We start from the raw sequence: 24,569 nt of genomic DNA on the forward strand, positions 1-24,569 counted from the left end.
CAATAGTTACATGCTAAATACAATCGGACTAAACAATCAGCTGGCTCCAGGAATCCCTCCATGAAGGAGCATCTCTCTGAGGAGTAGTCGCAGAAGCAGCAGGGTCATCTCGATCCAGTGGAGCCTCAGTATCATCCTCCGGCACAGGACGCACAACCTGCAAGCTCAACATCGGATCCTTAGAGTAAACCCTAAGCCCAACGACACAAACGGCATTCCACGGATCAACAGCGGGCTCGTCGTTATCCGCCGTTGGATGACGGTTCTTCACGTCCGCCTCATCAGGAGGCATATCGAGATCACTATCAAATTCAAACCCTTCAAGCAACTCCAAGTCACTGGGATTCAAAGCCTCTGCAGCAATACGAGTCTCGAGACTTAGACGCGGAGATTCCGTTCCACGCCGATAGCTGCTGCTTGCATGTCTTGCGTGAAGGCCCTTTCCGCCGTTGACGTGGATGACGGGGACGGTACCGTTTGCGCGTGGAACACGGGGTTCACTACTCTCGCTTGAAATGCTTGGAGCATCTATCGGGGAGTCTTGGACCGGTTTCTCAGCTAGGATTTGGCCGGGGATCGCATCGCGTTCGGAGGCCTGGCCGAAGGAGCTACCAGTGGGCGTGCGGTTCACGCGTCTGGCTTCCATGCGCTCATGTCGTGCATTCAGCTTCTGGTTGCGGATCCAGTCCTTTTGCATCTTTTTCTTGGTTTCGCCACGAAGTCTCCTCCGCTCGGCTGCTCTGAGCAGCTCTCGGTCCCGCTGTTCTTGCTCCGTCTCGCCCACCAGTCCCTTGGCGTGAGCGAGATCGTATGAAAGACCCACTTGGACTAGTTTCTCTCTTCTCGTTGAGGCCAATTGGCGAACGGTCTCCTCGGTTGATTCTAGTTCCTCATGGCGGAAGGCTGTGATCTTCATCAAGACTTGATAGCGACCTGGTTCAAGGTTGATCTCGGCGTTCACTGATCGGCCCATGAAGTGGCTGTTCTGGCTGCGTACGAGATAGTCTTCCTCGCCGTCCTTTTGCAGGCGGAACTTCAGGACAAAGCTGTACTCGCCAGCAAGTCCCTTGAAGTAACGTGTGTCAAGCTATATCTGTCAGTGGGAGTCCTCCACACATTGGGCAGATGCAAACACGAACCTGGGATAGGACGATGACTACCGGTCCACCTTTGGTCACTTCCATCATGAATTTGGTGCTGTGATAATCAGCGGACCAGGGTACATTCAAGGTGGTCCATTGCTGTGTAATAGTCCACTCTTGTCCGAATAAGCGAGTTCGATCTAAGTGCTGATATTTTCTGAGAAGATCATTGTAAGAGATCCAGAAGAACTATGTCCTGTTAGCATGAAAAGACCACAATGCGTCAGCACCTACCCCGTCGTTCCCAAACGTATGACCGAGTGTCTTCATCCACTCCGGCGTCCACTCCTTCGACCCATCGCCCCAGGCACCGTGCCATTCTTTGCGACCCCAGGGATTCCTAAGATGTGTGAGCTCGGGTGTTCGGCTCATAAAACCTCATTCAAGCACATACCTCAATCGCAGTAGCCGCTGCCCATCAATTTCCCTAGCCTCCATGATAGAGTACGAGTGGCCTTCTGAAATACCCTTTCGATCTCTTGGAGGACCCCGGTATTTGGGATCTAACCAGTTGGAAAATAAGCCAGTCCCGCAGCCAAACAAGAACTCCGTGTTTACTTTCATAAGTTCCTCCTTCCAAAACCGGTCCTTGTCGAGAATGTTGCTGGACAAGACCTCAGAGGTAACGCCCCCAGTGAGATCCTCAATAGCCTCACCGACAAAACCACCCTCAATGGCGGAGTAGTCGCCGTGGGCTTTTGCAAAGGCCTTCTCCAGAAGTGGCAGCCAGGTCTCATTCTCGTCCACGCATTGAGCAAAATACAGTACCCGCGAGCCTGTCTGCCAGACTCGTCGGTATTCTTCCTCTGGGTCATTTCGGGTGATATCGTCCCAGAGGGGTCTTTCATCAATAGACTCGTCATAGTCCGCAGCCCGTAGATACAACTTATCATCCACGATGCATTGCTGCCATTCTCCATCTGACCAATCCAAGTTAGCATGTGTTCAGATTGAAGCGAATGACTGCAGCTTACCTCGATAGAACACAAACCCATAGATCCCAACTTTCTCATTGCGCGCAACACAAATCTTCTCAATAAGCTCTTCCTTGTTACCCATAGTACACAGCGCAGCCATCAACCAGCAATCCCCATCATAGCCCTGTCGCACATCCGACGCGGTAGGCCCATTGACAAAGAACTGCGGCTTTTCAAAGATTTCCTACAATGCATCAGCAACCCACACACAGATTTGTCAATTACATCTCCGCACTAACCGTCACCCTCTTCACGCCCCTTGGTCTCATCTCCGGATTGGGCTTATCCAATCCATCGAGATAGTGCCTCCGACCAGATTTCAGGTCAACCTCGATATCGAAGTGTGGATCGGTGTACTTCTGATTGATACGTTCACATTCCTTGACGATACGCTCGACGGATTTCCGACATTCCCAACGTGCCTGCTCGTACGATTTGACGGCCTCGTGGCCCTGGATGCGGCCGCTGGGCACGCGCTTGGCCCGCGTCCGTGCATACGAGTTATCCGGCAGAACAGTGTATACTTTGCCCGGGTATTTGGTGTTGAATCGTTCCCAGAACTGCTTGACGGATTCTTGGGGAGGTTGGCAGCGTGCGCGGGGTGGGGGTCGACTGTTTGAGCGCGAGGAGCTTGGTCCGGCTGCGGCGTAGCCATACTCGTCGTCGTACTGGTCCATACTTTGGATCTCTGGACTAATGCTTCTCGTTTGTTTGTTCGGTATCTCTCTCTTTATCTTTCCAATATTCGGGCTTTTGCTTCGATCTTTCTCTTCTGGGAGAGATACCGCAGCGACGGGTCTTGGGAGGTTATATCTATTATATGGCAGTAACCACTGCAACAGGGACAATCTTGACAGAAGGAAATGGAATAAAGAAGCTAGACTCCTCTCTAGTCTAAATACAAAAAGGCCTAAGGCCTTAGAGGGGATTCTCCAAGTTTCCCCCTCACGCGGCCACCCCGAGCCGAGAACATAGCGTCAGCCTCGTTCTTTCATATTGATTCGCTGACTTGGGTGTTGATCTCCATAAAAGGCGTTCATTGTAAGGCTGCATGTGCATTGGACTAGTCTAGAGTTGGGCAAATGAGCGAATCTGACAGCAAAAGGTGTCTTTGGCCCCCACCTCGATTTCAGCCCCTGCTGTAACGGAGAAGCGAATGCATCCCGCATGAACCGACCCTGTTGATAGACCACAGTCGAAAGGCCTTGAGAAAGTATATAGTATAGGGCAAACAGCCAGGAAGCACTCACAAACGGGTCCAATCAGTGCTCGGGATTGAGATTTTAAGATGCTTAGTCTGTCTCATCTCACGGGCATTCTCACTCCATATAATGTCACGTGGGCGGCTGACGGGGTTTGATTCCCAATCAGCTTCACCCGCATCTACTTCCTTGTCTATCAAGTTTGAGGCTGAAGAGGCTGAATGCAATGATACCGTCACATAGTAACTAGTTTCGTATCAGGTTACAGGGTAGAGAGGGTATGTACGCCTGTTATTCATAACTAAAGCACTTCGTATCCAATAAGCCGACCCGCCCATATCATATCACTCCCCCTAAACGCCGTAAGAGGAGAAAGAAATCATATCCCGACACTCTACAGAGTGAATTGAGATCACATAAACAAGATCAGTTTCATCACTCTAGTAGGTCCCGTTGCTGGGGCCACGTCCTGAGTAGAATGCGGTGCCGTTGCGGAAGTATGGGTGTTGGCAGGCCTGTTTGGCCGAGAGTCGATGGGCAGGGTCAAATTCGAGCAGAGATTCCAGTAGCTGGCATCCAGCCTCTTCCAATCCAGGGACAATTTCGGTATCAGGACGCTTCCACCGGGGGAAAGTAGACTTGTAATCGGGGAAGGAGGTAACGCCGGGCCAGACGTCTTCATCAGGGGTACCGAGGACGCTGCATGTTGTTAGTATAGTCAATTTGAAAGACCACCAAGGGAAACGTACCGGAAGATCTTGAAGATCTCGTCAATTTCAGAGTCACCGGGGAATAAGGGTTTGCGGGTGCACATTTCGGCAAAAATGGCGCCCACTGACCACATGTCAACACCCGTAGAGTACTGACGTCCTCCAAGAAGAATCTCTGGAGAACGGTACCACAGTGTAACGACCTGCGAATCATGTCAGTTGCCGTATACCCCACAATCCTGAAAACACAATCCATACCTCGTGAGTGTAAGTGCGAAGAGGCACACCGAACGCTCTGGCCAAACCAAAATCGGCCAACTTGAGATTTCCCTCACGATCAATGAGCAAATTCTGGGGCTTCAAGTCACGGTGGAGAACTCGGTGGCTGTGGCAGTATCGGATGCCCTCGACAAGCTGAGCCATGAACTTCTTGACCATTGCCTCACCCAGTCCAATTACAGTTCCTGCCTTAAACCCTTCGGGCAAGGGCTTCCCCCGTCCTCCCTCGCTGACAGGCAGAGCTTCCATGTATTTTTTGAGATCACAGTCAAGGAATTCGAAGACGAGATAGAGCTTGTGGCCATCGGCATGGACAATGTTGAACAGCTGGACAATATTGGGGTCCTTCATTTCCTTGAGGAGAGAAATCTCTCGGATTGCGGTGCTGGGGACGCCCTCATCTTCGGCTTCGAGACGAATCTTCTTCAGAGCAACGATACGGTTGGGGTGGCTGAGTTCACGAGCCTTGTACACAACACCGTACGTGCCTAGAGAACGACGCGTGAGTTGAGTTGTGTGTGCCGGTCATGCCAGACTACGTACCTTCGCCGATCTTCTCAATCTTCTGGTAGTTCTCCATGGTGCCCGACATCCGATCCTTTCTATTATGATGAGGTCAGAATCAAATCCAAAACAAGGTCAGAATGGGAAGTGACACAAATCGGGGGTGTTGTCTAGGAGAATTTGCAGACGCAAGGAGAGGATCTAAGGAAGCCACTAGTACTTACTCTGGGGTTCTCTGAGAACAGCTGAAGCAGCACGCCCTCGATATTCCACCTGGATATCAAGAGATATAATTTGAAGAGATAATTGACAGACAGTCTGCCAATGGTGGGGAGAGTTGAAAGACAAAACAAACAACGCGCTCACCGCCCGATGATTGGCGCGGGGGTACTTCTTCCGCTCTCAAAATTGTTAGCCAGACACTCTTCGTCAATTCCCTTCGCAATGGCCCAAATCAAAGGCCTCAGTGCTTATGACCGTCCTCCAGATCCTGTCAGACTTTGTTATAAGAAATACTCTAAGATTGCCTTGTCCGAAATTGACAATGACCCGCGAATCCTCGATCTGCAACGGATCGATCCCGACCAACTTCCACGTGGAGTGACTATCGCTCAGCATATGTCCAGCCAGGATCTGCGATTGGCATTTGACGATTTTGTCTGTGGCGGTCATGCTGTAATACAAGAGCATGCCCCTTTGACTGAGAACATCCCAGTCTTCGCTCATGAATCTATCTCCGGTTAGCATTGTATCGCCTTCAATTGGAACTGACCCCAGCAGGACAAATAGCGTTTCCTGACAACCTCACAGGTCTCCTTATGATTCCTGCCTTGTTCCCTCCCACTGTTCAGATCGAGTTGCTTTCTCGCCTATTACATCGAGATCTACCCGTACCCGAGCATCAGACAAACCTACACTTGCACTACGACGTAACATACCCCGAAAAAGCACAAGACACGGGCATGCCCAAGTCATTCTTTGCTGATGATCCTACACGCACCCTACAGCCCAAGGATCCTCAGGTGCATAGGCCTTTGACTATTCAAAGTGTTTTGGAGAAAAAGCTGCGCTGGGTCACATTGGGTGGACAATACGACTGGACAGCCAAGGTATACCCATCGGGGATTCCTCCAGAGTTCCCTCCAGATATTGCAAAGCTACTTCGTGCTGCGTTCCCGCAGACCGATGCCCAGGCCGCTATACTGAACCTCTATTCCGCCGGAGATACGCTGAGCGTGCACCGTGACGTGAGTGAGGACTGTGACGTAGGTTTGATTAGCGTGAGTTTTGGATGCGACGGGTTGTTCTTAGCTAGTCACGACGATGGAACTGGTTGCGAGGTTATTCGGCTTCGGTCAGGCGACACTGTATACATGAACGGGAAATCGCGGTTCGCCTGGCATGGAGTGCCGAAGATCCTGCCCTCGACTTGCCCAAGCTGGTTGGCTAATTGGCCATCGTTCGAAGAGTCTGTTCCCGGAAAGCCGCCTGGTCCATACGAGATGTGGAAGGGTTGGATGTCCGGTAAACGGATCAACCTGAATGTTCGACAAATGAGAAGCACTCCTTCCCCAGAGAATCAGACACAGCAGGTCTGAAAGTGGGAAATCACGCAAACTATTTACTCTCTACTTCGTTCAAAAGGGACAACCCGTGTTTGCGCCCAGACACAGCGACACCTGTGCCAGCTATTGGCTCGGGTCAATTCGCACTCGAATCCCTGAAAGGCTCGGCGTCGTGCACAGGGCGCTATGTCTGTCTGTTGATAAGAGATGCACGGCGTGCGGGATGAATCCGCACGACCTACCGCACTGGACATAAAAGTCACAGACGTACAACATCACCTAAATAGAGCGAATGATATGGCTATCACTGCAATACTCCAAAGCAAACACGATATAGTACCCGAACTGATTGGCTGATAAGCATGCCTATCATGCCTGCATATGTCTCACCCCCACTGACTCCAATACCCCCGCACACCTGCAGTGTGTTACTTAAAGCCCGTCCCAAACCTAGGTCTTCCGCCAAAAGGTCAGCTGTACTCCGTACACCATCCAACAAGGCAAACATACATAACCACCATGAGTCTTCCGAGCTGGCAAACACTCGGCCAAGCCAAATGCCAGGCAATTCTGAATGCCATCCCGGAAAAGTGGCGGTTGGAGCATCCTCTGCCGCCTGACGAAGAGCTACGCGATGTCACAGGAGACTATATCCGACAATTCCTCACCCAGCGTGAGATCGAGATAACAGAGAAAGACGCTGTAGACATCGTGGCCCAAACATCCACCGGCCGCTGGTCAGCCCTCGAAGTAACAGAAGCCTTCTGTCACCGAGCCGCACTAGCCCACCAATTCGTACGTATACACGAACAGCCCAGCCTGTGCAGAAAAGCCACAGTAAATATACAAACCTCAGTAAAAACCAATTCTAACCAAACACCAGGTCAACTGTCTCCACGAAGTATTCTTCGAATCAGCAATCGAAGCCGCCAAAGAACAAGATGCATATTTCGCAACCCACAACACCCCAAAGGGTCCCCTCCACGGCCTCCCAATAAGCCTCAAAGACCAATTCCACATCAAAGACGTCGAAACAACAATGGGCTACGTCGGCTGGATAAACACCTTTGAAGGCAAACCAATCGACCCCAACACCACCAAAAAAGAAAGCGAACTCGTCCGCGAACTGCGCGCCCTCGGCGCAATCCTCTACTGCAAAACCAGCGTCCCAGCTACCCTAATGGCCGGCGAAACCGTCAACAACATAATCGGTTACACCTGGAACCCCAAGAACCGTCTCCTCTCCAGCGGCGGCAGCTCCGGCGGCGAGGGCGCTCTGATCGCTCTGCGCGGGTCGCCTGCTGGCTTCGGGACTGATATCGGAGGCAGTGTGCGCATCCCGGCTGGGTTCAATGGGATCTATGGGCTTCGGCCTTCGGCGGGGAGAATTCCGTACCAGGGTGCTGCGAATTCGCTGGATGGTCAGGGGTGTATTTTGTCTGTTGTTGGGCCTATGGCAGCAACTGCGAGGTCTTTGACTTTGTTGGTTAAAGCGGTTTTGGGAATGCAGCCTTGGACGCGTGATCCTCTTGCGTTGGAGTTGCCGTGGCGGGAGGAGGTTGTGGAACAGACTAGGGGGTTGATTGAGAGGGCTAGGAGCGGGTCGTCTGACTCTGTGCTTGCCTTTGGTCTCATGAAGTATGATGGGATTGATAGGGTCCATCCACCTATTGCGCGGGGAATGAGAATTGTCGAGCAGACGCTCCAGCGATTAGGGCATAAGATTATTGAGTGGAAGCCCCCTTCTCACCGGACTGCTGTTGAGATATTCGTATGTACCCCCGTGGGAACTTTTCCGTTTGAAGAAGATGGTTTACTAACTTTCAACAGGCGAAGGTATTCGACATGGACGGCGGAGCAGATGCCAAGCATCATTTCGGTCTCTCTGGCGAACCGCGGCCTGAACAGATAATCGGTTCTCAGAGCGGAATTCAAATGACAGCATCTGAGATCGCGGCGTTGAACGTCGCGAAGCGCGAGTATCAGAAACAGTACCTGGATTACTGGCAGAGTACGGCCGAGTTGACGGGCACGGGACGACCCGTTGATGGACTGTTTTGTCCGTTGGCGGCTCATGCGGCCGTTTTTCCGTATGAGTACAAGTCTGTTGCTTATACTGCGTTTGTGAATGTGTTGGACTATACCAGTCTGGCGATTCCGGTTACCTTTGCGGATCAGAACGTTGATGTTGATCCGGCTGATAGTTCTGACCGTAGGCACTTGGATTGTGAGTCTTTTCCGGGGGAATTATTTGTGGGCTATGCTGATAATTTGTCTAGATTATGCTGAGATTTATGATGGGGCTCCGGTTGGTGTGCAGCTGGTGGGTAGGAGGCTGCAGGAGGAGAAGATGTTGACGCTTGCTGAATATCTCGGTGATGAGATTGCTCGGGATGTGAAAGAGGGCCCTAGAGAGCTCGGCTTCTGTGTCTATTGCTATGGTTATCACGTTACTGTGGAAGGAGATGCTCGAGCTAAGTGCCGCGCCTATAAAACCTGAGCAAGCTACCGGGTTTCGTACCTATGGCCAGAGCAACTCATGCGTATTCTGTTATTGAGGGACCTGTTATTGGTGGATGAAGATAGGATAAGTACAGGAGCAAGCCAATGTTACTACATACGGTCCCTATTAAATGCAATATGGTTTTAACTCAACTCCTGAACGGTCAGTCGCTGGCGCTTGGCCGGCGGCAGCCCCAGCGGTGGAACACTTGGCAAGCCACTGGGGCTGCGGGGGTCTCCATGCGAGTGTGGTGAGGCATACTGCGTGGAAGACGCAGGGGTTGAGGCAGCCGCTGCCTCCGGGCTCATTCCCGAAGCTGCCTGCAATGGCCGCAAGCGGTTCGGATGAGAAGTGGCTTCTTCACCAGGACGTGGAGGGCGGATATCAGGAGTTTGCTTGGACTGACTTTGCTCTGGTTCTGGCAGTGGGCTGGGGTTTCCATGACCGACACCGATGCGGCCCATGCCCTTATCGTGCATGACGACACGTCTCCATTTCGCGACTACATTGTCATAATCCCAGCGGGAAGAATCCGGGCTGATCTGGCTCTCTTTTGCGTCTAATTCGCGAGCTACCTCACGTGGCAATGGGAGGGTGTCCGGCGGGAAGAGTGCGAATTCGCGGGGCCACTGGCATGACCCAAGGCGTTCGACCTGGGCGCGCAGTTGGTTGGCTTCCTGCTGAACGCGAACGAGCTGCTCTTCGGTAGACTTGCGCTTATCTGCTTCACGTGCGAATGCGCGCGTGATTTCCAATTGCCATGCGTCGCGACGGGTCTCGTGCGGGAGAGAATTCCAGTGGTTGAAGGCTAGTTCCAAGTGTCGGAGACTACTGTCCTCGTGCTGTTGTGCGTTTCGGAATACCGTGTTCGGATCCATCCCGGTGTTACCGTGTCTCTCGTGAGGCGGAACGGTGGAGTCTGCAGCGAGCTGGTCGGCCTGCCATTGGGCGACTTTGGAGTGTAGCGCTTGGCGGATGATATCGAGGTACTCAGCGCCGGGAGCCTGGAGGGGAAACGTATTCGGAGCGGAGAACGGATGTGTCGCGAATAGGCTGGGAGGGGGGAGGAGCAGCTGCAGGCATAAAGAGGGGAAAGTCTGAGCTTGTAGGTCGAAATCGAAAGGCGATTGTCGCTGTGGTATGCATGAGCTAGTATTTGTGAGCATTATTCAGACCTTTAAGAGTGGGAATGGGCTAACATACGTTGCAGCTTTGATATTGTCAAGCACCTCACGCAGTGCCAGCTCTAGTGCACGCATCGTATCCGGGCTGCTGGCGGTAGCACCTCTACTCGCATAGTCGGGGAGCTGTAAGGATGTAGTGCGAGATTGCGCTGGTGCGATACGAGGGCCATCCGGAGCACGTGGATTGGGGATATCGTTGATTACCCCCGTCGCATGCCAGGTGGGCGTGTTGAACATCATGCGCACGGGAGCCTCACGTGATTTTGAGCCCTGATCTGAAGCTGGATATGTGTCTGCAGTTCCCTTCTTCTGAACGCCCTCGGGACTGCCTTCGTGCCTTCCAGTGGATGTTCGGGCCTGGCGCCGGGTGATTCCACTGCGAATCCGCCTAATCTCTTCGACATCGTGAAGTCCGTCGGGCTTCTTCTTGAACAGAAATTGGTCGAGATGTCGGCCCAAGGAGGAGGATGTAAATGGCTGATGGCAGTAATTGCATTTGCGATCTTTGGCGGAGCTGTTGGTCCTAGATGACTGGTCGTCGCCAGCCGCCGAACCATCGGGGGTACCCCGAACAGGCTCTTCTTTTTGTGTCATGGTCGGCGGAGTGGTTTAGAAAGGATGGGAGATCACCGACCAATCGAGGTCAGGCAGGCCTAGCACATAAGATGATGCAGCAGAAAGAATGATGGCGACCGAGTCGGCGCGCAAAGGTGCGAGAGGGAAGATTCCGATGGGAAAATGCCAAGCTTTTGAAGAGCTGCGGAGCTGCACAATGAACCTGACGAAAGTGAAAAGTTGTACGGAGTAGATTCTATCGACATTGATAGAAATATTTGTCTGATGTTTGAGTAGATTCGTATTTCACCATGCAGTACGTATGAGTACGTGAAGTGTTACCCTCATAACAATAACATAACTAGCCCAATTGCCTACGTCGTCCATGTCACCGTGGAGTGCATAGTACATCGAGCCAATCAGAGCCAAGGAGCAACATATGAGCAGTTTGTTCTATGGAAAGGACTCCCTTTCGGACTCCGTACAAAGGAGTATGATTCGTTCATAGAATGGGCTCATCGCTGCCTGCCGGACCCGACTGGCCGGACTCCTGTTTCGACATATGAAATAGCAGGCAACGATACTCCACAAGCAGATGTGGAAGGAACATACGGTATACACTTGCTTACGCGTGGGTCCAGTACCTTGATTATAGTTTCGTCGACGACGTCGACCAGAGTTATGGGCAAATATCCTCAAGATATCCATGTTCAGGTTCTAGTTCACAACGAGCCCTACATTCAAGATCCGTCTTTCCCCCCTTTTCGGGTCCTGCGCGAACTGAGCCAGCGTTTCATGTTGCCAACGCCATGCAAATACAACCAAGACAACGCAAAGACGAGCGCGAAGTTGAAGATAATGTATCCCCAGAAGATGCCCTGGAATATGCGTCAGTGGGTCAGACTTCCTAGGTTACCTAGACACAATATGTACTCACATAAGCTCTCCATTTATGCGAGTAAAAGATATTGAGGCTCCTGGACTAAAGATGCGAAAAGACCTGATTAGCCACGACACATCCAGAGGAAAGTAGCAAGACGGCGCGCAACCTACAAATTGATCGCCTGTCGCATATTGACAGAACGAGCACATCCCATTACCAACATCTCGAACATATCCACCAGCCTTCTGGACAAAAGACCCAGCATACTCCTGGCAGCTCATGCCAGGTGGAGTGCTGAAGCGAGATTCTTCGCGCTCCACACATCGCACGGGAACGTTGTGCGTAATGACCCCGACAAAGCCTTCGAGGAGATAGTGGAACGGCGTGAGCCAGTACATCCACGACTGCCAGAAGTGCGGTAGGGCGACAAAGGGAACGACAACACCGCAAAAGGCAGCGATGAAAGTGAAGAAGGTTGGAACAAGCAGGCTTGCGAAAAGCTCGTTGGGGGCCATTGCTGCGATGAATTGGCCGAAGCCGACGTAGTACAGCTCGAACAGCATCAACAGCATCCAAACGTACCCGGAACTGAACGAATCGCGTGGGAACCAGGTGCCCCAGTACCTGTTAGGATTTAGTCAGAGGTGGCAACGGTTAATCTGGAAAGATACGTACCAGCAGTTGAAGTAAATTGATCCAGCTACAATTGAATATGGCAGCTCTGGAACAATTGTGCTCGTGACAAAAGCAGGCCAAGAGTAAATCTTGGAGTTGGCTTCGCGGGATTGGTACAAGCTTCGGAAGTGTAGATATCGTGGTTGAAGCTGCTGGATCAATGGCGGTGCTATCGTCAGCGTCATGAAGACAGAGAAGAGCCTTGATTGCATGTCGATGTAACTGTTGCCCAGATGCCAGAATGTGAAAGTATTGAAAAGACCCGTGAAAATGTGGAGCATAAATTTGCCCTAGGCTGTCGTCAATAATTTATTCAAGACCCGTAACTGGACTATGGCCACTCACAAGCATGTAGTCCGGGTCCCTCCAATACGCTACAAAAGCGCGCTTGGTCACTGCAAAGACCTGCGTGGATAGAGGCATTGCGTACTCGCGGTCGTCGTTAGTTGTCTCGTCCTTTTGACCATTGCGACGGGAGGAGATAATGCCCTCAATGTCATCGGACAGCTGTTTAGACTCTGGCGAGTTCGCCCACACATCACCCCAGTCTTGTCCCTTGTAGTCGGGGTTGCCAGCTCCGATGACTTCCAGCATGTACTAAACAGGAGATCAATATTGGATTCGTGATATCAGGTTCCGCATACACACCTCTGCCGGATTCGCATGTGGTGAGCACTTCTTGCCGCCATTTCGTTCAAAGTAATCGATGAGTGTCTTCGAGTCATTCCCAAGTGGCCCGTTGTAAACAACCCGTCCACCGGTTTTCAGTAGCAAAAGCTCATCGAAATTCTCGAATAGAACAGCAGAAGGCTGGTGGATTGTGCAAAGAACGGCCTGGCCGGCATCTGCAAGTCGACGTAGGAAGCGCACAATGTTGAACGCAGCCAGGGAATCAAGACCAGATGTCGGTTCGTCTAGGAAAAGCAACAGTTCAGGCTTACTTGCCAGTTCCACAGCAATGGTGAGTCGTTTGCGCTGCTCCTGATTGAGGCCCGAGCCTGCGGTTCCGACAGTCGCTCCTGCAATGGACCGCATCTCCAACAGGTCAATGACTGTCTCACAGTAATCATACTTTTCTTGCAATGGAACTTCCTTGGGTTGTCGTAACAGAGCAGAGAACCGGAGGGATTCCCGTACTGTGGCGGTGGGCTCGTGAATGTCCATCTGCTCGGCGAACCCGGTTGCTCTTTGGAAGCTTTTTGGGAGAGGTCTGTAGACTATTAGCCGAGTGCAACACTTGGATACTCGCCTGAAATATTTTACCTTCCGTCAACCAAGAAGTCGCCAGTGACGACTCCGAAGTTGATTCTCTGTGCCAACGCATTGAGGAGAGTGGTTTTTCTGGTCGAACGTTAGCCTCGAAGGATCCTGAGAGTGATATATTTCTTACCCTGCTCCAGATGCTCCCATTAACGCAGTAAGCCTACCAGGCTTGACATATCCCTGGACATTCTGCAGCAACTGTCTCTGTCCACCCTTATATGGAATAGTGTAATTCACATTCTGCCAGGTAAAGATTGCCGTATTTTTAGCAATATCCTTGACCTTTTCTTCAGATCCACTGGACTCTTCATCAGTCGCGTTGACTATGCCCTTCTTCTCGGCTGATTCCTCGTCTGCAGTGGGACCAGCATGCTTTATCTCATCTTGAACTTCTTTGGGCGCCTCGCCTCTCTTGAACACAGTGACCGAGCTCCCACCCTTATTAGGTCTCTGCAATTCCATCCCCAGCATCGTCAAGCAGACGAAAAAAATCAGCCATCCAATGATAATGCCCAGGTTTCGCCACAAATGAGCTCGGCTGTATGTGTACGCCGTTTCGATATACTTGGGACCTTGAACAATTAGATGGTCGGTGTCGCTGCCTTGGATTGCACAGCTTTGATGACCAACGACTGCGTTTGGCCCATCTGGCACAATGTATGGTGGCACACATCTGATCTGAAGATTGTGGAACTCATTGGCCATCAGGGCCTCGAATGCGTATTGGACGGGGTTGATCCAGATCAGCCATTTCAGCCATGGGTGCATTTTCCACGGAGGAATTAGATAGCCTATATCAGTTGGTCAATGGGATTGGATCTAATGTCTCATCAAACACAAGCGCACCTGTATACACAACCAATGCCTGTATGGCGACGCCGGTAAGACGTGTTGCTTCATTATGTTAGTGGAGCCACCTCGATGGGGACAGTCCGTTACTCACCAACATCCAACGAGGAACAAAGAGCGCCGAGTGCGCGAAAGAATGAGTACATCGTCATTGTCAGTGTGAAAATAAAAAGCAAATTGATGAAGAACTGGGAAGGTGTTCGTGCAAGATTTGCCATGCTGTACATCCATATCGTTAGTTTGAATCCACATAGGGCATGTCTTGGTACCTACAAATATACGATGAGATCAAATAAGACGACTTGTATAAACACCAGGGGTACATCAACCATGACCTGGGCCAATGCATATGCCGCCGGTCGGTAGAAAGAGCTGGCCGTCATTAGTCTTCTGATCTCCCAAGTCCATTTTTGCTGCACTCACAAGCTTTTATGCTTCATTAAAATCGGTCGACTCTCAAATGCCGCTGTCAGCTCTGCCATAGCAAGCAAGGCATTGAACAGCAGTATAAAGAACATGACGCCACCTCTCGTGAAAACACCACCGCTCGTATCCGGAAGGTTGTAGAACAGACTACCAATAATGAGTGCCTGGAAAGTTATCACACCCCACTTGCCTATCAGTGACTCTCTGTCACCAAACATGACCAGGAATTGACGATGCGTAAGAATCATCACCTGCTTGTAGAATGGGATAGTGAAGTTCTTCCGTTTTGAGCTACTCCTTGCTGCTTCCCGTTCTTGCCTTTGTGCTTCGATCTCGCCCTCAAAGTCCTCGATATCCTCCAAGTTGCGCTTGTAAATATCGCTTTTGCGGTACGCAGCTTGGAACTCTGCTGCAGTCCGGGGGATCCGGTCCTCCCACCCTTCTTTGACACGTCTCGCATGAGGGTCACTGACCGAAGTGAGGAAATCTGGTGTTGTCCAACGCGGCGGACATTCAAAGCCCAGTCGTTCAAAGTAGGCCTTTGCGTCCTGGCTCGGACCAAAGAACGAGCATTTCCCGTCTTCAATGAGGATCACTTTATCAAAGAGTTCAAAAAGGTTCTCCGAAGCCTGGTAGAGAGCTACCACTGTAGAGACATTGGCGGTGTTTGTCAAGCTCCGCAGACTTTGGACGTACTCCAGTGCTGTGCTGGCATCCAAGCCCTTCGTGGAATTGTCCCAGCACTGTGTGCTAGCTTTCGTGACCATGGCTTCGGCAATGGACGTTCGTTTCTTCTCGCCTCCCGAGACTCCACGGATGAGTTCATTGCCAACTTTGGTCCCCAGGGCATGTTCAATCCAGAACAACTTAGCTATTGCCGCCAAGAAGGTCTCTTGATACTCTTTTCGAGTCTCTCCTGGGATTCGTGAACCTTGACCGGGAGTTCGAGATTTCAAGGCAAAGAGCAAGGTATCTCGCACAGTGAGAGTGGCGTAGTGGAGGTCATCCTCAGGGTTGTACAAAACTGTTAATGTTAGCGCGACACCAGGGTCTTACTTACAAAACCACATACCTTCTGATCTATAATGCTTGGCCATCTTTTCTGCATCTGTGCCACCATACCGCACATCGCCGTCAATACTCTCGTATCCAGCTCGTTGATTGCCAAGTGCTTTCAAAAGGTGGAACAGCCCGAACCTGGGCGGCCGAGAACAAGGAGCATTTCTCCCGGCCGAACACAGCCCTTGGCATTCGATTTTGGTCAGTCAGAGTAATCCCAGGAAGTAGAGTTAATGCTTACGGTAAAATCATCAAGGATAGTCCGTATGGACGATTTCCCGACTCCAGCGCCTTTCCTGCCCTTGGTCAAAAGCTGCTTGATAAACCGCGGCAAGCCCAGAAAGATATCCCCGTTTGTAGGCTGGAGCGCAGATCCAAGACCAGCTCCTTTCACAGTCAAATTTCTCCATACAACTCCAACATGGCGCGTCTTCTCTTCTTCCGAGTTCGCCTTGCGTTCACTCCCGAACATCCGCGATATAAGCTTCTCTATCTGTGCCCATTCCTCCCCTTCGTGGCCGGAAGCATGGCTCCGTCGTTGAGATATAGTGCGCGCAATATCATCTTCATTCAATTCCGCCCCTCTGTGCTCTTTATCAGATTCCGACGAGATCGTGCGAATCGGCGCAAATTCCTCTGGCGGGTTCGAACCAGCTAGCGAAGACGAACTCGCAGAGGAAGAGGCGGAATCACGACCAGGAGGCTCTGAGCGTGTAGCCAGTGTATCTACGCTGTCCACAGGGTGACCGTTCTCCATCTCCATGGCGCGCATTCCAATATGGTGCTGATGTATGGAAACAGATGTTGGGAATCAAAGAGCCACTGGTACGGGATGATGGGACAAGCTGAGACCGGATGACCACAGGTGCATTGCCCGTGTGTGACAGTACATGTAGTCTAGAAATCTTTTCAACAATAATAGTTTCCATCTGATGGCTATCAAGAATGAAGAAGTCGACAGATGTAGCAATTACGTCAAATCTCAAAAACAAGCTCTCGGTGTCGGAAGGTCCCAATGCCGAGATCTTCCATTGAAGTTACCACAGTAGATTCTGTTTCCCAGAGATTAGCTTTGCCATGTGCTGCGACAGATCACAAACAGGTATATCTGGTACCACCTATGTGGTGAGGTGGCAAAGAGCTCCCGCGTAGCAGATACCCGAGATGTTCACGTTCACACCTACCCATACAAGCATATGGACAACGGCGTCAGATATACGACTCAAATGCAATCGCTTTGCATCGTACGGACGCCTAATGAATAAGTAAGCCTGAACATCCCGTCCGCATATGACTCGACACGATCCCGGGATGTTTCTTCTCCAATCATAATTCATGAAGTCATGGCCCATGACTTCATGGCCTATCGGGAATCGATCGATCATCGCACGTCGTACGAGTACGAGTCAGCATATCCCTGCCATTCAGCCATTGTATCTAGGTTGAACAATACTTCCTATTTTTTATTATATTTCTTTTTCAACGCGCAAGCGCCCGCACTGGTCAAGAACTTAGGACCATAAGAACCAAACATGCAACGAGAGACGACCATTGGACCAAGGAGACTTGAGACTTCCATCTAAGAGCTAGACAGAATATCACATGATTTTACTTGTATAATGTACTACTGGCCTCTTTCATATGAACAAGGCGGTTTGGCCGAGTGGTCTAAGGCGATTGACTAGAAATCAATTCTCTTCGGAGGCGCATGTTCGAATCATGCAGCCGTCGTTTTTTTTTTGCCCTTCCTCCCCCCTATCATGACTTGAGTGTACAGGAATGCCGAATGCTAAAGATCATATGAAACCATGTTTTTTTCTTGGGTGGAGGCCCTGTGTTATTTGTTTTGAGACGATGATCTGCCTATTCTTAGTTTCTTACACTTTCGCCCCTGACGGAAGATGGACGCCAAAAACCACGACCCCCGTGGATCCGCCCTGATCCATGGACGACATCGCGGGAGGGCCCTGTGCTCCAACATAGTGTGAACAATGGCACAGAGGACCGATATGTCACTGGTTATATATCCGCCGTTGTCCGCAAAGACGCGCTGTCGCCCTCTTGGCCGTTGAGAAAGCTCAAGCCAAACTCTTCAACTCAAACACCGCAACCTCCTCAGGCCCCTCAGCAACATGCTTCAAAGTCCACTCCCACAAATCCTCCTGCTTCTTCTCCTCATAACTCTCCGTACTAGAATTGATCTCCTTGCGCCCCTCATAGTACAACCCACTCTTCGCAGTCACCTGCGCATCCCCCGCCAGCCAAGCCAGGCTCTGTCCGGACTCCTCAGCAGAATGGATATTCGGCGACACCAACACACTCAGCAAAGGAATAACCCTTGGGAGAACACGCAGCCACATGAACTTCACTAATCCGCCCGCGTCACGGGCGAGGCCGGTGCCGGGGACTAAACCCGGGTCGAAAGCAGCGACGGTCCAGTTCCGCGCTTGATTAGGGTCGCTGCGGAGATTGGCGAGGCGGCGCTCGAGCGCGTATGTCCAGAGTATGTTTAGCAGCTTGCTAGTCGTGTAACGCTGGCGACCCTCGTTGCTGAGTGCCTGGCCTGTTGGACGAGCGAGTTCCTCGGCCGAGGTGTACTTCGCGTCGGGCATACCTGTTTTCTGCGCGGGGTCATGAGTCCCGCTGGCTGTGACGATAATCCGGGCTGTTTTGGCGAGGCGCGGGATCAGAAGAGAGAAGAGGAGGGCATGGCCGAGATGATTAACTGCAAAGGTCTTTTCATAGCCATCGTCCGTGTAGCTGACTTCGCGGGGGAACTGGAGTCCTGCGTTCAAGAGCAGGTGCGTGATGGGGGGTTTGTTGGCTTCGGTCCATGTCTTGACAAAGAGCCGGACTTGGGATAGGCTGGAGAGGTCGAGGCGCAGGTACTGCACGTTTTTTTGCCCGGTAATGCGGTTTATGGTGCCTGCGGTGTCTTGGGTGTCGTTGCGGGAGGCAACGGTGATCTGGTGCTTGGGGTATTGGCGTGCGAGAGCGACGGCGCAGTGGAAGCCTAGACCGGCAGTGCCACCAGTAATGAGGATGGAGCCGGACATGGTGAACGATGAGTGACAATGACAGTGGAACAGAGAGTGGACAATTGATATATACTGTAGCTGTTGCGAGACAGGCTCTGGACTAGCCACGAGCGGACGAGCGGACGAGTTGGAATAGTTGGCTATTGGAAGCCTTCGCTGAAAAGCAGCCAATGCACAATGAGCCTGAACATGGCTGCCGGACGCGACAAGGTTATTCATCCGGGTGAAAGAAATCGGCTGAATGAGTATATGCGCCATGACCAGGATATCAGCCACGAGAATCTCCGGTCATCCAGAGACTATATCTGCATCCTTGTACGTCGGAAAAAGTACGTGATTCATCTGGGCACTCACGCGCTAGCCGCTGAACTCGAAGTCCAAATCGTCTGCCCAGCAGGATCACCATTGCCGAATTAATGAAGATATAACCATCTGCTCGGTGTCACCGAGTGCTGAAATAGAGAAGGAATGTCCATTGTGCATTAGTTGCGTGTTGAGACTAAGCTATCCTTTGGACCCCCGATCAGTAGACCATGACGCGAACTTCTCGAGTCGGCCCGAACATAGAGACCTAATCGGGACAATGAGGGAATTTATGTTCGGGATTATTGAACGGACGGCTGGACGAAGCCTGCATTGGACCGGACGTAGCTTGCATTGGACCGGACGAAGCCTGCATTGCGAAGGTGTACAGTATAGCTACACCTTCGCACTCACCCTGTGCTCAGGGATCCTGGACCACTTCCGGCAGTTTTACCGTCACCTGATTACGTTATTACTTTTTATTGCTTCATTATTCCTCTGGCAGATTGCCATGGTACCAGTTAATTCTGGCAACATTCTAGGTAGTTCAATACATCACGGAGGACCCAAAAAGCAATCGAATCACATCCTTGACTCATTTCTGCGGCCGATCAGGCGTAACAGTCCCCTTGACCTTTACAGATTCTGTCTCGCCCTCGCCCTTCTGGCTCTTGCCGGGTTCATTCACATATGGGTTCATAGTATCCGTATTCGAGAGACCCTGCTGCTTGGACGAGATGCTTCCAGTTCCACCGGGGGGCCCATGCCTCGAGGCTGATAGTATGTTAGCAACACATGCACTCGACACGCTGTATGAGCACAGCAAAGAGTAAAACGAAAGACAGATAGAATCACGAACCACATCATGACCACCAGATCCAGACCCACTGCTAGACCCCTTGTTACCCTCTGCGTGCTTAGTGTATTCTTGATTGGCACCGCGCCCCCCGCCAGTGGGGACACCGGCCTGATTCGCAGGGCTGCGATTGAATAGGTAGAAAGCTATCGGCACGCCGAGACCGACTGCCACTAGTGCCCTGAGAACAAACCCATGTCAGCTGAAGTCAAGTGCAACTGGTACGGGGCATGTTCCAGGGAACACTCACAATCGCTGGTTCTTTGCCGGGCCACCCCCACCTGGCGCATCAGTGGCATAGGATCTCTGAATGGTATTTGGCCGGGATGAACGAAGGCCGACGGCGCCTGGGCGAAGTTGGCGTCTCACTGCTGGGTGTGCGAAAGATTGACGGATGAAACTCATTTTTGATGGATTGGGAGATGTAGATGTTATCAGATGGTAATGTACAAGCGTAGAGATTCGGGTTGAAGAGAGGCAAAGTTGTAGTAAAGCAGGGGTAGATATAAGCTCCAGACTCCAGAGCTCCGGGGTGGTTTCATTGTTACATCATTGCACCTTCCGAGCTTGTTTCTAGACTGTAGACCAAGGTCTTTTACCTCCCCACTTCCTATAGGCCGACATATAACCTGACTAAGAATTCTGGGTAATGATGACGCATCTGTAGAATTGGTTAAGTGAACTGCGAACAAGCTTATCGGGTAGGTTCGTGTCAAGTTTGGTTGAGATCTGCCGCTAGTTTTATTAGGTTAACCTACGAGTAACGACCTCAGGACTTGCAGTTGCAGCCATTTTCTAGAAGCTCGGCATTTCATACGAACGCTGGAAATTGAAGAAAGTTTAAATTATTGCAAACTCATTGATTCATATTCAGCCGTCATTTGGAAAAATAATAGAAATTGCCCAATTTGGAACTTGGTCCTTCTCGCGCTTATCCATTGACCACAACTCCTCCATTGGGGTGTAGACTTTGACCGGAAATAAAGCTACTATCCTGACTAGCGAGGAAGACGAAACATGTCGCAACCTCACTAGGTTGTCCCGGACGGCCCATCGGTGTGCCACTGAACTGCTCCATGGCTTCGGTGTTCATAGTTGCCGGGATCAAAGGAGTCCAAACTGTGGGATTGTTAGCTGTGACACGAGTATCCTGCGGCTATTGAACTCACTTGGTCCAGGACACACGCAGTTAACGCGAATACCCTTCTTGACTTGCTGGTTAGACAGGGCCCTGGTGAAAGCGACAATTGCACCCTTGGTCGATGTATAGTCCAGAAGATCAGGACGTCCGATGTAGTGATTGACCGATGCGCAGTTGATAATGGTCGAGCCGCTCTTGAGATGCGGCAATGTGTACTTGGAAAGGTAGAAGATGGAATGGATATTAGTGTCGAATGTGCTCTCCCATTGGGCTCTGTTAAAGATGTTAATGACGCGCTCCAGATTTCACGGGGAAGAGCAGAAGCAATCACTCACTCGTCCAAATCTTTAATGTCATCAATCATTGTCTGCGTTCCGGCGTTATTGACAAGGATGTCGATGCCACCCAGTTTCTGGAGGGCCGTGTCAACCACATTTTGGCAGTTCTTCTTGTCTCGCAAGTCAGTGGCAAGGCAATGACAGGCCTGTCCTATCTCCTCAACACGTCTCTTCGTCTCCTGGGCATCCTTTTCCTCTTCGGGCAAGTAGGTGATCAAGCTGGATGCGCCTTCCATGGCGAATAGGATAGCGATGGCGCGACCGATTCCCGAGTCACCACCAGTGATGATGGCCTTTTTTCCGGTCAACTTCCCAGCGGCTTTGTAGGTTTGATAACCCTGATCGTCGGATGGTATTTGAGACGATGCTGGCTTCTCTTCTAGCTCCTCCTGCAGACCAGGTTTCTTGTGGTGCTCAACGGGAGCTTCGTGGCCTGCGACAAGTGTGAGAATCACAAATTGATTTAAGGATCTGTTGAGCTTACCAGTCTGGAATTGCGACTTGGGTCCCTGGGACCCTCTTTTTACCTCTTCTTGCATGTTGATGAACTTGGACCGTATCTTTGGTGAAGTGGGTGTATGAAATAGCAAGGAGATTCAAGTCGAGAGATGCTTCGAATATGTATCGGGGCAGAAAGGAATGGATGTTTGACTTCGCGGCTCATATACGCGATGGATTTGTTGCTTCCAAGATTGTGGTACGAACGACTATCTCGTCAGTATGACGTTTCAGAACAATCAAGATCTCCAGGTCCAGGTCCATCCAAATACCACAGGCCTCAGGCCTCAGGCCTGTTCTATGTCTGACAATATCGAAATCTTGTTTCTTTGCTAACTTCAATTCAAGAAATCGCTCTCTTGGTGACTTGCTTTCTGTGGCGCCAAAAAAGGTCTAGAATCTAGATCTCGACTTCAACTGCTCAACACCATACACATCATTAGTATTCCCAAACCATAAGATGAATAAGTCAAAATACTCCATTGAAATAAGAAACATGGCTAATTCATAGACCTTCATTAATCCTTGGAATTACACACTAATCATCTTCACAAACCGATCACCAAGAGCATCCGCCGCCAAAGGGTTCCCCGCAGAAACGAGCTCCCGATGCAAGGTAGTGCCCCCAAACTTCTCCTTAACGCCCTCCACCATAATCGCTCCTTCATTCCTCAGAGCTGACTCGACCTTCTCAACCTCCCCACCCCACATTGTCTCCATCATCTTCTCCTCGACATCACTCCACGAGGTAATCTCATACCCCTTATACGCAAACGTCCCATCCCCGGCCATCTTCGTACTCAGCAACGCATAAGGCCCGTGGCAAATAACAGCAGTGGGCTTGTTCTCTGCATGGAAATAGCGCAGGATCCGGCCTAGTTCTGCGTCCGCCCCAAGATCACGGAGAGGCGCATGGCCCCCCGGAATGAAGACAGCCGCGAAAGAGGTCAATTCTTCGTCGCTGATGGACTTGAAGGGGCGCGGACTGGCGAAGCCGTTTTCACGCTTCATGCGCTCGATCAGGTCGTTCTCGCGCCGGCGCTCGTAGAAATTGCCGGCGTAGGCGAGGAGTGATTCGCTGTTCGGGTCGGGGGTTGGTTTCTGGCCTTGTGGGGAGGCGAATGTGACCTCGTGGCCTGCGTCGAGGATCTTCTGTAGGGGCTTTGCGAGTTCTTGGAGGAAGAAGCCGGAGGGTTGGTCGACTACTTTGCCGGCATCGGGGCCGCTGGTCTTTTTCAGCGGGAAGGAGTGGGCGTCGCTGAGGATGATGAGGACTTTCTTGGATGGCATTTTGATGGAATTTGATATGGATTTAGGTAGGTATGAGCTGGATGACTGGGGGGGCTCTGCTCATTTATATATTTTGACATAATTTAGATATCCTGCAAATAGACGGGCATAACTATGACATTGGGATGACGTAGATCGGTTGATCCTTGCAGCGGGAGCATATCACGGCCGGGCACCGGTACCTACCTACGAAAGCACGTGGATAGGTGACTAACCTTGAAATTGTGTCTAGATTTAGTTAGGTATCTGTAGATGCTATCTCTGCTGTTTAGGTACCAGTGACTCGACTATTTCTGGTACATTTAAAGTACTACTAGAGGTCTAAGTGAGTCCGTGGTAGACACTGCAGCAAGCAAGTGTATTGACTATGGTGAACTGTCTACCATTTCCCAATACGCCAAGCCGCAACCGAGCTGCCAATCCTCACTTGCTCGAGGGATTTGGCATGCCCGAAGTGTGAGGCCATTTGCGGAACAGATCGGCAAGGTGATCGATTGGAGCCGCCATAAGGCCAACAACGGTTTCGAACGGCGGCTTATTCGGCGCGCTGGGGTGAGAGCGGGAGGGAACGAACATCTTTGTTCTTCCGAACGACGTAGCGTAGCTCTGGCTCTCTTCTGCCGATAGAGCCTCTTCAAGTTGGGGTAGATCGCTCGTTTCCTCTTCTTTGATGTGCTGAGCCAGATCAGCCATCAGAGCCTCAATGGTAGGGACGAACTGCGGATCCGAGGGCTTCATGTTTTGGAATTGCTTCAGCTGCTCCTTGACCTAGGTATATCCTGTCAGCGATTTCTTCCATTTATCCCGTACAAGGAAATGGAGGGCTCACTGCTTGGTGCTCTTCACGATCCTTGTTGGCGATTTGCGCACCAGTAGCCAGATATTTCTCAAAAGCAGGATAGACGACGAGCTCTTCGCCAATGGAATGACGTGCCACCTCCCAAGTGAACTGGTTCTGCCATTTCTTTCGTTCAGTCTCATCGGGAGACTTCATGATATGATTGTAGTAGCTTTCTATCTCGCGATGGTCCTCCTTGATCCTGTCACTGATTCGGGGTGTCATGGTCGCCGAAGAAGTCGCAAATGTGCGCCGTGCAGGGATCAATGCTAGACTTCTGATCGCAAGCATCTTATAGTCCACCACAAGTCAGACTGTAGCAGTGAAGCAGACTTCTTTTCGCGTCATATGGTGCTTGGTGGGCTCAATTTATAACAAACGATGTGCCCTTGTCCTCTCGGAATTGGCCAGCTCAGCAATGGCGTTATAGCCTCTTGGAAGAAAGTTCCGGTAATTAGCCGATGAATATGATTGTCGTCACTGCATTGGAA

General features: G+C 51.1%; 12 protein-coding genes across 12 annotated transcripts; 3 read left to right on the forward strand and 9 right to left on the reverse strand.

Moving 5' to 3' along the window:
- Positions 1 to 28: 28 nt before the first annotated feature.
- N7515_005653 (uncharacterized protein) lies at positions 29 to 2,796 on the reverse strand (the record flags this gene model as incomplete). Its single annotated transcript, XM_056666397.1, has 5 exons — positions 29 to 1,087; positions 1,377 to 1,482; positions 1,537 to 2,062; positions 2,117 to 2,288; positions 2,359 to 2,796. 5 exons carry the CDS (start codon positions 2,794 to 2,796, stop codon positions 29 to 31), a joined length of 2,301 nt encoding a protein of 766 aa, XP_056519993.1.
- A 965-nt stretch (positions 2,797 to 3,761) lies between these two features.
- nimX (cyclin-dependent serine/threonine-protein kinase CDC28) lies at positions 3,762 to 4,902 on the reverse strand (the record flags this gene model as incomplete). The annotated part of the gene is made up of 4 exons (XM_056666398.1): positions 3,762 to 4,020; positions 4,071 to 4,234; positions 4,290 to 4,798; positions 4,854 to 4,902. The coding sequence occupies 4 exons, from the start codon at positions 4,900 to 4,902 to the stop codon at positions 3,762 to 3,764; spliced, it is 981 nt and encodes a 326-aa protein (XP_056519994.1).
- Positions 4,903 to 5,258: 356 nt separating this feature from the next.
- Positions 5,259 to 6,412, forward strand: alkB (oxidoreductase, 2OG-Fe(II) oxygenase family; the record flags this gene model as incomplete). The annotated part of the gene is made up of 2 exons (XM_056666399.1): positions 5,259 to 5,553; positions 5,625 to 6,412. 2 exons carry the CDS (start codon positions 5,259 to 5,261, stop codon positions 6,410 to 6,412), a joined length of 1,083 nt encoding a protein of 360 aa, XP_056519995.1.
- Positions 6,413 to 6,898: 486 nt separating this feature from the next.
- gmdA (putative general amidase GmdA) lies at positions 6,899 to 8,879 on the forward strand (the record flags this gene model as incomplete). The annotated part of the gene is made up of 4 exons (XM_056666400.1): positions 6,899 to 7,174; positions 7,263 to 8,150; positions 8,210 to 8,606; positions 8,659 to 8,879. The coding sequence occupies 4 exons, from the start codon at positions 6,899 to 6,901 to the stop codon at positions 8,877 to 8,879; spliced, it is 1,782 nt and encodes a 593-aa protein (XP_056519996.1).
- Positions 8,880 to 9,025: 146 nt separating this feature from the next.
- On the reverse strand, positions 9,026 to 10,660 carry N7515_005657 (uncharacterized protein; the record flags this gene model as incomplete). The annotated part of the gene is made up of 2 exons (XM_056666401.1): positions 9,026 to 10,031; positions 10,086 to 10,660. The coding sequence occupies 2 exons, from the start codon at positions 10,658 to 10,660 to the stop codon at positions 9,026 to 9,028; spliced, it is 1,581 nt and encodes a 526-aa protein (XP_056519997.1).
- A 701-nt stretch (positions 10,661 to 11,361) lies between these two features.
- On the reverse strand, positions 11,362 to 16,539 carry N7515_005658 (putative ABC transporter; the record flags this gene model as incomplete). Its single annotated transcript, XM_056666402.1, has 15 exons — positions 11,362 to 11,499; positions 11,559 to 11,603; positions 11,675 to 12,128; positions 12,180 to 12,469; positions 12,525 to 12,776; positions 12,828 to 13,389; positions 13,443 to 13,520; positions 13,570 to 14,233; positions 14,289 to 14,336; positions 14,386 to 14,510; positions 14,565 to 14,663; positions 14,715 to 15,741; positions 15,790 to 15,888; positions 15,915 to 15,960; positions 16,018 to 16,539. 15 exons carry the CDS (start codon positions 16,537 to 16,539, stop codon positions 11,362 to 11,364), a joined length of 4,449 nt encoding a protein of 1,482 aa, XP_056519998.1.
- Positions 16,540 to 17,854: 1,315 nt separating this feature from the next.
- On the reverse strand, positions 17,855 to 18,832 carry N7515_005659 (uncharacterized protein; the record flags this gene model as incomplete). Its single annotated transcript, XM_056666403.1, has 1 exon — positions 17,855 to 18,832. One exon carries the CDS (start codon positions 18,830 to 18,832, stop codon positions 17,855 to 17,857), a length of 978 nt encoding a protein of 325 aa, XP_056519999.1.
- A 159-nt stretch (positions 18,833 to 18,991) lies between these two features.
- N7515_005660 (uncharacterized protein) lies at positions 18,992 to 19,231 on the forward strand (the record flags this gene model as incomplete). Its single annotated transcript, XM_056666404.1, has 1 exon — positions 18,992 to 19,231. The coding sequence occupies one exon, from the start codon at positions 18,992 to 18,994 to the stop codon at positions 19,229 to 19,231; it is 240 nt and encodes a 79-aa protein (XP_056520000.1).
- Positions 19,232 to 19,712: 481 nt separating this feature from the next.
- Positions 19,713 to 20,378, reverse strand: N7515_005661 (uncharacterized protein; the record flags this gene model as incomplete). The annotated part of the gene is made up of 3 exons (XM_056666405.1): positions 19,713 to 19,891; positions 20,006 to 20,154; positions 20,224 to 20,378. The coding sequence occupies 3 exons, from the start codon at positions 20,376 to 20,378 to the stop codon at positions 19,713 to 19,715; spliced, it is 483 nt and encodes a 160-aa protein (XP_056520001.1).
- A 526-nt stretch (positions 20,379 to 20,904) lies between these two features.
- Positions 20,905 to 21,991, reverse strand: N7515_005662 (uncharacterized protein; the record flags this gene model as incomplete). Its single annotated transcript, XM_056666406.1, has 4 exons — positions 20,905 to 21,092; positions 21,143 to 21,387; positions 21,450 to 21,885; positions 21,937 to 21,991. 4 exons carry the CDS (start codon positions 21,989 to 21,991, stop codon positions 20,905 to 20,907), a joined length of 924 nt encoding a protein of 307 aa, XP_056520002.1.
- A 490-nt stretch (positions 21,992 to 22,481) lies between these two features.
- On the reverse strand, positions 22,482 to 23,240 carry N7515_005663 (type 1 glutamine amidotransferase domain-containing protein; the record flags this gene model as incomplete). The annotated part of the gene is made up of 1 exon (XM_056666407.1): positions 22,482 to 23,240. One exon carries the CDS (start codon positions 23,238 to 23,240, stop codon positions 22,482 to 22,484), a length of 759 nt encoding a protein of 252 aa, XP_056520003.1.
- Positions 23,241 to 23,663: 423 nt separating this feature from the next.
- Positions 23,664 to 24,369, reverse strand: N7515_005664 (uncharacterized protein; the record flags this gene model as incomplete). The annotated part of the gene is made up of 2 exons (XM_056666408.1): positions 23,664 to 24,008; positions 24,070 to 24,369. 2 exons carry the CDS (start codon positions 24,367 to 24,369, stop codon positions 23,664 to 23,666), a joined length of 645 nt encoding a protein of 214 aa, XP_056520004.1.
- Positions 24,370 to 24,569: the final 200 nt, after the last annotated feature.

Source organism: Penicillium bovifimosum (assembly GCF_028826915.1).
Source record: "Penicillium bovifimosum strain IBT 22155 chromosome Unknown utg000005l_segment0_segment0, whole genome shotgun sequence".
NCBI classification, from domain to species: domain Eukaryota; kingdom Fungi; phylum Ascomycota; class Eurotiomycetes; order Eurotiales; family Aspergillaceae; genus Penicillium; species Penicillium bovifimosum.